The sequence below is a fragment of the Sinocyclocheilus rhinocerous genome, unplaced genomic scaffold (assembly GCF_001515625.1).
Source record: "Sinocyclocheilus rhinocerous isolate Xijiao unplaced genomic scaffold, SAMN03320098_v1.1 scaffold1595, whole genome shotgun sequence".
NCBI lineage: Eukaryota > Metazoa > Chordata > Actinopteri > Cypriniformes > Cyprinidae > Sinocyclocheilus > Sinocyclocheilus rhinocerous.
Window position 1 is genome coordinate 371,811 of NW_015655715.1, and position 10,214 is coordinate 382,024.

The 10,214-nt window shown below is 35.3% G+C and overlaps 1 protein-coding gene across 1 annotated transcript in view; it reads right to left on the reverse strand.

The window, feature by feature from the left end:
* LOC107718898 (lymphocyte antigen 75-like) overlaps positions 1 to 10,214 on the reverse strand; it is a 30,397-nt gene that overhangs the window by 4,162 nt on the left and 16,021 nt on the right. Inside the window, exons 17-29 of the mRNA XM_016526154.1 lie at positions 9,932 to 9,999; positions 9,744 to 9,820; positions 8,897 to 9,036; positions 8,700 to 8,808; positions 8,400 to 8,563; positions 7,171 to 7,300; positions 6,862 to 7,082; positions 4,798 to 4,960; positions 4,543 to 4,701; positions 3,129 to 3,251; positions 2,534 to 2,722; positions 1,259 to 1,482; positions 969 to 1,161 (exon numbers count right to left, since the gene is read on the reverse strand). Coding sequence (XP_016381640.1) covers positions 969 to 1,161; positions 1,259 to 1,482; positions 2,534 to 2,722; positions 3,129 to 3,251; positions 4,543 to 4,701; positions 4,798 to 4,960; positions 6,862 to 7,082; positions 7,171 to 7,300; positions 8,400 to 8,563; positions 8,700 to 8,808; positions 8,897 to 9,036; positions 9,744 to 9,820; positions 9,932 to 9,999 — 1,960 coding nt within the window. The remainder of the gene's footprint in view (positions 1 to 968; positions 1,162 to 1,258; positions 1,483 to 2,533; positions 2,723 to 3,128; positions 3,252 to 4,542; positions 4,702 to 4,797; positions 4,961 to 6,861; positions 7,083 to 7,170; positions 7,301 to 8,399; positions 8,564 to 8,699; positions 8,809 to 8,896; positions 9,037 to 9,743; positions 9,821 to 9,931; positions 10,000 to 10,214) is intronic.

Consider the following 10,214-nt stretch of genomic DNA (forward strand, 5'->3'; position numbering starts at 1 on the left):
AGGGCCCTATCATACACCCGGCGCAATGCGGCACCAGGCGTGATGCACATGTTTTTTGCTAGTTTCAGCCCGACGCCGTTATCATTTTCACGTCCTGCACCACGTTGTTTAAATAGCAAAAGCATTTGCGCCCATGGGCGTGCTGGTCTGAAAATGAGGTGTGTTCAGGCGCATTGCTGGCGCGTTGCTATTTTGAGGCAACTGAAATAGACTCAGCCTTTGACCAACAAAAACCTGGTCTAAAGTCTGGCGCAATATTTTTTTTTGCTATTTAAAGAGCACAATTTGCTTATTACACAGGGATGCACAGGGATGCGCAGCAGCACACAAACAATTTTAAAAATGAAAAATTAAAGGATTAAAACGTAAAAGATTATTATTGTGTACATAAATATAAAAATGACTACATGTCATAATGGATAGTCTTTGTATGTATCAGAATTACGCACACGAGCAGATCCGTTCCCTCACTAGAGAAGCGCTCCGTTTTTCCGCTTGGAAATTCCATCATGTAAATAGTGAATCCGCCATGGCGCAAGTGCAACTGGCTTTTAAAGGGAATGGGAGATGAGACTCTGATTGGTTTATGGCACGTTACGTCCAAAACACATCCATTACTGATTAAGAGAATAGAAACAACCCTTTTAGACTAAGCGCAATTGCGCCGTGCGCTTTAGACCTTGCGCTTAGATCGTTAAAATAGGGCCCTAAAGAGTTTACACATACTGGTGGATTAACCATTACAGAAACATAAAACATTACTTTGGTAATCACCAATACTTTTAGTTTAGGGCAGCTGTGGCACAAACCTTACATGTGTTAAGCACTGTATGTATGCATGTATATATAATATATATAATATATATATATATATATACATAGTTTAAAAAAAAAAAAAATCGAAGAGAACCAGTTTGAGCCTGATCTTTTCAGAACAACAGTTGTGTTTGTGTTGCGTCATTGCGTGCTTGTCTTACTCTCATTGATGTGGTTGTAACAGATGGCCCCTTCTTGGGCTACATGACAGTTGACGGCCGTCCAGGTGCCCTTGGAGTCCACAAACACACACTTTTCCTCAGAATCACGGCCGTCATTGACAAATCCATCTGGTGTGAATTTCACCGCACTCCCATCTGACCACTCAAATGGCCATCCGCTTACCTAGAGAAACATCCGGACAAATTACATAATGCAAAAGTTTGAGCTTACTGCTATTCATTGCTGTTCATTATTACTATTATCACACAAAATTGTGTACGTCTTGTTTGGAGAGGCCGATCCACAGTGAAAAGCCGTCTCTTTTGGCGATCAGTGCCATGTTGTCGTTAGTGGTTTTGTCAGGAATGCTGGCAAGATGGCCTCCGTTGCTGCCACACTCTTGCAGTGCCTGATACCAGTCCATTCTCTTGGCCACCCGACGGTAACTTATGCCATCCGGAGTATTAACGTCAACCACACCCTTCATGAATTCATCTTTGGAGACTATAAAAGATATTTTCGCAAGTTTATAAATAAAATTGACTCTTTTCACAAATATTTATATAGACGTAAGGAACGTCCACTACTAGTTTTTATTTTTTATTATTTAAAGAAATGAATACTTTTATTCAGCAAGAATGCATTCAATTGATGAAAAGTGACAATTAAGTTTATAAATAAAATTGACTCTTTTGACAAATATTTATATAGACGTAAGGAACGTCCACTACCAGTTTTTATTTTTTATTATTTAAAGAAATGAAATGAATACTTTTATTCAGCAAGAATGCATTCAATTGATGAAAAGTGACAATAAAGACATTTATAATTATTTTATAATGACGTATATATGTATTTTTAATTGATAAAGATTTCTATACCAAATAAACGCTGAAAAATTCATCAAAGAATGCTGAATTTATATATATATATATTAAAAGAATTAAACAGTTATCTTAAATTTTAATAATATTTCAGAATATTACTGTTTTTTTTTTTACTAATTCATTTTCTTTTAGCAGTTAAAGGTCACAAGGTATTTGTCTGGTTTGTTTGACAAGCACAGTTTTCTTTCCAACTGCATTTTTCTGGGCCAGTACATATTGAAGGGCTCATGCTTTTTTAAAACAACTGTAAATTTTAAATGTGTATATCAAAAGTTTAAGCATAAATAAAAATTGTTTAGAAGCGCATAACCTACAAGATACAAAAATACAAATATGATTTATCTTATAAATAATCCTGGAGTGTGACAAATACATTTTATAATAAATAAATGATATACAATATTTGCCTTTTTATCATTAGTAGTATTTTATTAGTACTTATTTTTATAAGTAGTTGTATTTTAATTCATATGAGGTCATAAGAACAACATGCATACTAATGATAAAAAATAGAAAATAAGTTTTAGTTGGATTACAGCTTGTCACACTTCTATCATGGCATATCAATTACTCATTTTGCAGTTTAAGGCTAAATAAAAACATTTTTGTTAAAAATATATTTATATATAAAAAGCAAAACAAACTGAAACTCATTGGTGCTGCTTTACCATTTTCATTCTTGCACACCACAATACTCTGCTGTCTGAAGGAATTGAAAAAACGTTGATTTGTTATCATTTCCCACTCTCCGTTTAAGTTGAGGCCAACCATGAAGGGCTCCGTGATGTTTGGTCTTTGACCGGATTTCCAGTTAGAGAACTGCACATTGCTGCCATCTAGCCACTTCAGCTGCTCATCTAAACCAAACACATCATACAGGGCAAAAAAGAACCGCTAGTTGATACTTTCTTACTCAATCTTTCCACATAAAGGCTGAAATACACTACATGATTTTTGCCCGTTTTCAGCCTTAAGAAGCTGACGCTAGTTATCGAAAGTCAGAGCCAATCTGCAGATTTTGGTCAGTCGGAGTTTACAGATTTCACAGAAAATCGCGTAGTGTATGAGGGGCACAGAGTCAGATTTTTCAGATCATAGATTTTTTTTTCAGATTTTAGAAGTCATGTAGTGTATTAGCTTTAACCTGGAAAAATCCAAATTAATTGTCATTTGGTGTAAAATTGTGAATGTTTAGTCGCAGTTAATTGGCAGTTTAAGATTACATAACTCACAAGAGTGAACTTTGGGAAGTGATCATCTTACCTGTCTTGTTTTTGTTCATTCCCAGCCACACAAACATCACCAAGTTTTTGAATGGCTGCAACTGCTGTCTGATGAAATCATTCTCTTCCTCATCACGGATAGTCAGGATTTCTCCAAACCCAGCTAAAACACACAGACAAGATTACCATAAATGGCCATGTGCAGCTAAATTCGGATGTCAATTCACCTCTTAATGCTAAATCTTGTTCTGTACACACACAGTTCTGAAATTTACTGGAGGAAATTGCTCACTCCCCAAAAATGCAGGAAGTGACAACCACGTTTGCAGAAATTCTATGCAGTGTGTACAAAAACAAACTGAACAACTATTTGTTAATGATGTATTTAAATGCATTTCAGAGTTGTGGTGCAAGAAATCACGGGGAAGGTGGTACGTCTAGACTCAATTTGTTGCCAGATCTTGCTAAAAAAAACAAAACAGCAAATAAGAACAAGCCTATAATAAACTTAAATCCCAATAAGCTACATACCAAAGTATTATTACCTGCACTTTCCAACTCTATTATCTCTATAAAGTAAATAGTTTATAAGCTGAGACCAAACAACAAACCCGTTTATAATTACTGGACATGGCAACCCTTAAAGAGCGCTCTGTGAAGTAGCTTTCCAAACATCATCAAAACACAGTGGCTCTGTTGACGGTGGTTTAGTTCAAATCGACGAGCATAACCAGTCTTTGGTCGCTGTAATATTACTTTGGTCAAAAATAGCAAATACCAAACACGCAAAACATTGCTATAGTTACCATGGTGCCAATTATCACAGTTTCAAGAGTGAGTTCTGTTCTGTACACATACAAAACTATCATTTTTTGAGATTCACTCCCGTATTTAAATGCGGTTGTCACTCCTGAAACTTTACAGTGTGGCCACTGTGAAATTCAGATATGACTTCTGGTAATGTTCCTTTAGAAATCATTAAACACAGGCGTTTATACAGAAACTTTGAATACACAGCAGTAAAAGAAACATGTTGTGCAGAATAATTTGTCCAGTTTTTTAAAGGTCCCAGATATGATGCATCCATACCAAGTGACTTGCAGATCGGCTGCTCATTGATTTCATCGTTGCCCCACCTGGAGGGCCCCAGCAGTAACGTGTAGCAGTTCTTCTTAAAGCGGATCCAGTTCTGTCCATTGCTTTTGTGAGGACATTTGAAGAGATTCACTCCCGTATTTAAATGCGGTTGTCACTCCTGAAACTTTACAGTGTGGCCACTGTGAAATTCAGATATGACTTCTGGTAATGTTCCTTTAGAAATCATTAAACACAGGCGTTTATACAGCATCTTCGACCATAGAATTGAAACTTTGAAAACACAGCAGTAAAAGAAACATGTTGTGCAGAATAATTTGTCCAGTTTTTTAAAGGTCCCAGATATGATGCATCCATACCAAGTGACTTGCAGATCGGCTGCTCATTGATTTCATCGTTGCCCCACCTGGAGGCCCCCAGCAGTAACGTGTAGCAGTTCTTCTTAAAGCGGATCCAGTTCTGTCCATTGCTTTTGTGAGGACATTTGAATGAATCTACTTCAGGTGTGACGGTCTTATCTATTATGAAAAAAAAATGCATTTTTAAGCAAAACATATGAAAGTAAATAATGAAAAGCACAGGTAGCAGTTAGCATTTATGAACTGAATCCTCACTGTGTGGGATGTGGCAGATTGCTCCTGAAAGCTCTTCATCACACTCGGTTGCCTTCCAGAACCCATCAGTGTCCAGATACACACAGGCCCCTTTGGTGGCTTCAGAGGTCCAGCGGCTGAACTCAGCGTGGCTGTGGTCTGTCCAGTGGAAGTGCTCCCCTTCCTTGATTACAATAATAATAATGATCAGGGATGGTAATGACATTGAACTGTTCTAGTATGTAATACACTAACATTTGTAAGTTTGGGGTTCAGAAAGATTTTTTTTAAAATTATTATTAATACTTGTATTCAGCAAGAATGCATTAAATTGATCAAAAGTGACATGTGTATAATGTTACAAAAGACTATGTTTCAAATAAATTCTGTTCTTTTAAACTTTCTATTTATCTTGGAAAAATGTATTATGGTTTTCACAAAAATGATGAGCAGCAGAACTGTTTTCAACATTGATAATAATATTAATTGTTACTTCAGCATCAAATCAGCATATTATGATGATCACAGAATCATGTGACACTGAAGACTGGAGTAATGATGCTGGAAATTCAGCTTTGCTATCAGAGGAACATAGAAAAGTTCTTTTAAATGCTGTTCTATTGAACTTTCTATTCATCAAAGAATCCTGAAAAATTACATTTAAATTTTTTAATGTTTTTGTTTTATATATTAAAATGGAAAAGTTATTTTAAATTGTACTAATATTTCAGAATATTACTCCTTGATTACAATAATAACAATGATCAGGGATGGTAATGACATTGAACTGTTCTAGTATGTAATACACTAACATTTGTAAGTTTGGGGTTCAGAAAGATTTTTTTTTAAATTATTATTAATACTTGTATTCAGCAAGAATGCATTAAATTGATCAAAAGTGACGTGCATAATGTTACAAAAGACTATGTTTCAAATAAATTCTGTTCTTTTAAACTTTCTATTTATCTTGGAAAAATTTATTATGGTTTTCACAAAAATGATGAGCAGCAGAACTGTTTTCAACATTGATAATAATATTAATTGTTACTTCAGCATCAAATCAGCATATTATGATGATCACAGAATCATGTGACACTGAAGACTGGAGTAATGATGCTGGAAATTCAGCTTTGCTACCATAGGAATAAATAATATTTTTTACTGTATTTTTCATCAAATAAATGGTGAACATGAGACTTGCTTCAAAAATGTGTTTAAAAAAAGTGACTGATTGGAAAAATTTATTATGGTTTTCACAAAAATGATGAGCAGCAGAACTGTTTTCAACATTGATAATAATATTAATTGTTACTTCAGCATCAAATCAGCATATTATGATGATTTCTGAAGAATCATGTGACACTGAAGACTGGAGTAATGATGCTGGAAATTCAGCTTTGCTATCAGAGGAACATAGAAAAGTTCTTTTAAATGCTGTTCTATTGAACTTTCTATTCATCAAAGAATCCTGAAAAATTACATTTAAATTTTTTAATGTTTTTGTTTTATATATTAAAATGGAAAAGTTATTTTAAATTGTACTAATATTTCAGAATATTACTGATTTTATTGTTTGATTGATCAAATTAAAGCAGTCTTACCAGAAATGCAATATTTTTCAAAAAATTTGAATGGCAGAATAAGTGTAACATTCTATTTCCTTCATTTTTTATACATTTTCCTGAATTTTTTACTAATCCATTTTCATTTCGCAGTTCACTTAGAGATCACATGATATTTGTCTGGTTTGCTTGCCAAACACTGTTTTTCTTTCCCTACAGTATTTTCCTGGGCAAGGACATATTAAAGGGCTTGCTGTTTCTTAAATTAGCTGTACATTTTAAATGTGGACTGGAGTAATGGCTGCTGAAAATTCAGCTTTGATATCACATGAATAAATTACATTTTACAATATATTCAGACAGAAAACAATTATTTTAAATTGTAATAATATTTGACAATATTACTGTTTAAAAAATGGTAAGCATAAGAGACTTCTTTCAAAAACATGTTACAGACCCCCAACTTTTAAATGGTAGTGTATGTCAGTGATTAGAAAGCATGGAGCATGTGATCTTCACTCACGTCTTCACTGAAGAGTCCAATCCAGAGGGGTTGTCGTCTTCGAGAAACTTCAACTGTGAGCACTGCTTGCACATATGCATCAGGTATGCTGGCTAAGTCCATATTGTAGCTCTGGCATAACTGAAGAGCCTCTATCCATGTTAAATTGTCTTGCTGTACCACCTTAAATGTATGACTATGAACCGTGAAATTATCCTTATGATCAGGTTCCTCTGGTTTATCTGGGGAATTTGTCAGTTGGGTGTTAATCCACAGAACACTACTTCATATAACATACAGATGATTGAGACGATCGCTGGCGGCTCGTACCTGCATAATGCTGGCAGATGCTGACATTCTGACGGTCAGAGCAGGAGGTGAAGTCCCAGGTGCCCATCAAGTCAGAATGATCATCATTATACATGTAGGCACAGATCTCCATGGTGTCCTGTTCAAACGACTGCCGTACAAAAAGAGAACCCCTCAGATTAACTGTATTATGATTACTCTATGGCCAGAAAATTTGTAATCACTTATGAAATGAAAAGTAAAGCCAACTGAAGCCAAGTTATGGTGCTTGGGAGATGATATAAAAACTGCTTGATGATATAAAAACTGCTTCCCACAATGTTTTATTTCGCATTAGAGTGACTAGAGGCTTAGTTCACCTAAAAATGAAAACTTGCACAATACATATGACTTTCATTCTATCATCAAGAAAACAAGGAGATGTTTTGAGGAATGATAATGATGCTCTTTTCCATACAATGAAAGTGAATGAGGACAGAGGCTGTCAAGCTCCAAAAATGCACTTGTATGTTTGTTGTCAAGTTATTGCATGAATTCAGAAAACCATTACGAGTCGGATGGATCTTATGGTGCTTTTACTGTTTACACCACCATTCAAAAGTCTGGAGTTAGTAAGATCTTTTAATGTTTTTGATATAAGGCATTTATTTGATTAAAAACTACAGTAAAAACAGTAATATCGTGAAATATTATTACAGTTTTCTATTGTAATATATTTCAAATTAATGACGAAGAGCCTGTTAGCTCAAACGTTACCTTGTGTGAAGTACATTATTAAAGGGTTAGTTCACCCAAAAATGAAAATTCTGTCATTAATTACTCACCCTCATGTTGTTCCAAACCCGTAAGACCTTCGTTCATCTTCAGAACACAATTTAAGATATTTTTGATGAAATCTGAGGGCTCTCTGACCCTCCCATAGACAGCAAGGGTTTTGCATTTTTGGAGCCTATGGTGTGCCGACATATTTTAAAATGCAATTTATTACTGTGATGCAAAGCATGTATCCTTATTGAATAAAAGTATTAATTTCTGAGGCTGAATAATGGCAGAGTTTTCATTTTTGGGCAAACTAGTGTGTGTTTTTGTATTGCAAGTTATTGTAAACATGTGAGGAACACAATGCCACAAATGCTACTGAAAATAACCCAAATCTCCCAAATTCTGATTTCCAGTGCTTTGGACCAGATCTCCAGATTTTTGTGGTCATTTATATAACTTCAAGACTTTCAAAGCAGATGGACACTTGCATTGATGAATATGGGTCGTGTCTGGCCATGCAGGAGAGGATTGAAGTTCAGATATTCAAGAGGCGAGTTGTCCACCCACTGAATGCCATGAAGATAGATCTTTAGGCCAATCCAGACTTTCTGAGGCTGTCCGGGTAACTCCGGTAACAGTGTAGTGATGAAATCTAAATGGAGGAAAGATGCACAGGACAGACAGATAGAGAAAGAGAGAGTCAATAAGAGCACTAAAAGCATGAATAAAAATGTTTTATATTAAAATGTGTTCTCGGTGGATTTTAATAGAATATTAATCAAACACACCCTGTTCAACTTGGTCAGATATGGTGAGCAGCGTGCCTTTCAGTCTCTCGCAAAACTCACTGGCTTCTTTGAAGCTTTGGTAATAAGAGTCGGATAAAACCCAGTAGCACTGCAAGGTATATATACAATGATGTCATTAACAAAAAACACATGTTCAAAGTTCAAGGGATGTGACTGGCTGCGTGCGCATGACAGACCTTGTCTCTGAAGTGATGTGAATTTCCCCCACACGGGGTGCCGGGTGGGTGCAGTTTTGGGGTTCCTTTCTCCGCAGAAGTGACGTTCAGGGTCTCGCACACAAACGGCTGTCTTTCATTACAGCTGCCTTCTCTGAAACCTACAGAGAAGAAAAGATTAAAGAGGATCATCCGAGTCGCTTCATAAATCATAATTGTTGCTGTCAGTTTAGAGGGCTATTTTTCCAACTTTTAAACTCTTATAAAAGTTATTTCTTTTTAAAAAATACATGTCTTTCTTATCCTCTATTATAAAAGCAAATGCTTTAAAAATGCTTTATTCTTGTTTCTTGTACAAAACAGATCTTATAACTTAAAACAATAAATAAATGTAATTAATTCATTAATTTTAAAAACAGGTTAATTATTTATTTAAAATTTGTAGTAAAAGCGATGTACAAATATGAAAAATGTTTAAAACAGCAAACACCAATTCTGCTGTTACAGTAAATATTAGCATAAATGGCACTAACTACTACAAAAATCTTATAAGCATCATGTCCTTGCAAAGTGAAGAAAATGGTTTGTTTTTCAGAGGCAACATCATAAAACATGTCATTAAAACGGTCTAAAAGTCTGAATGTTTTATTAAATTTATACCGACACTTTGTTCAGCTAGTGAACAAAAACGTAAAGGTTGCACCCAGCTCCTGAAGTGATTCATGGGTCTTTCAACATTCACAGGAATTAGGAACTAGGAAAGTCATCCGAATGAGCCATGAAACATCTTCAAACTAAAAACATGTCAAGCTGCTCCAAAATAAACTCTGTAAGAGTAACTTTAGGAATCACAATGAGACTCTCATACCGGAATCAAATGAGACAGGAGTGATAGAGGGGCACCTGCCCAGAAACGCTGAATAATAGTAATGCATGGGGCTGAGCCTGCAAACACACACACATACACACCAATAAATGATAAACAAAAGAGAAGTTTGGGCCTTTAATTGTGCTTCTTGATGAGGTTTGGATGAGGTATGAAAAAGCAGAACTTACCTAAAGGGAATATGAGGATCAGGGTGACGAAGGTCTGCCCACCACTTTACAATGTTCTGCTCTGAATGCTACAGATTATTAAAAATGGATTCATTACTGGCTGGTTTGAACAATCATATACTCACTCATATTAATATCATCCATTACCCAACAGATCTCCACTTTATTGTGAATCAAACAATGTCCATTTATGAGCATGGGTGTTGTTTCTTACAATACTGCCAGCAGAACATTTAAAAAAGAAGCAATTGATTTAAAAATTGTAAAAAAAAAAAAAAAAAAA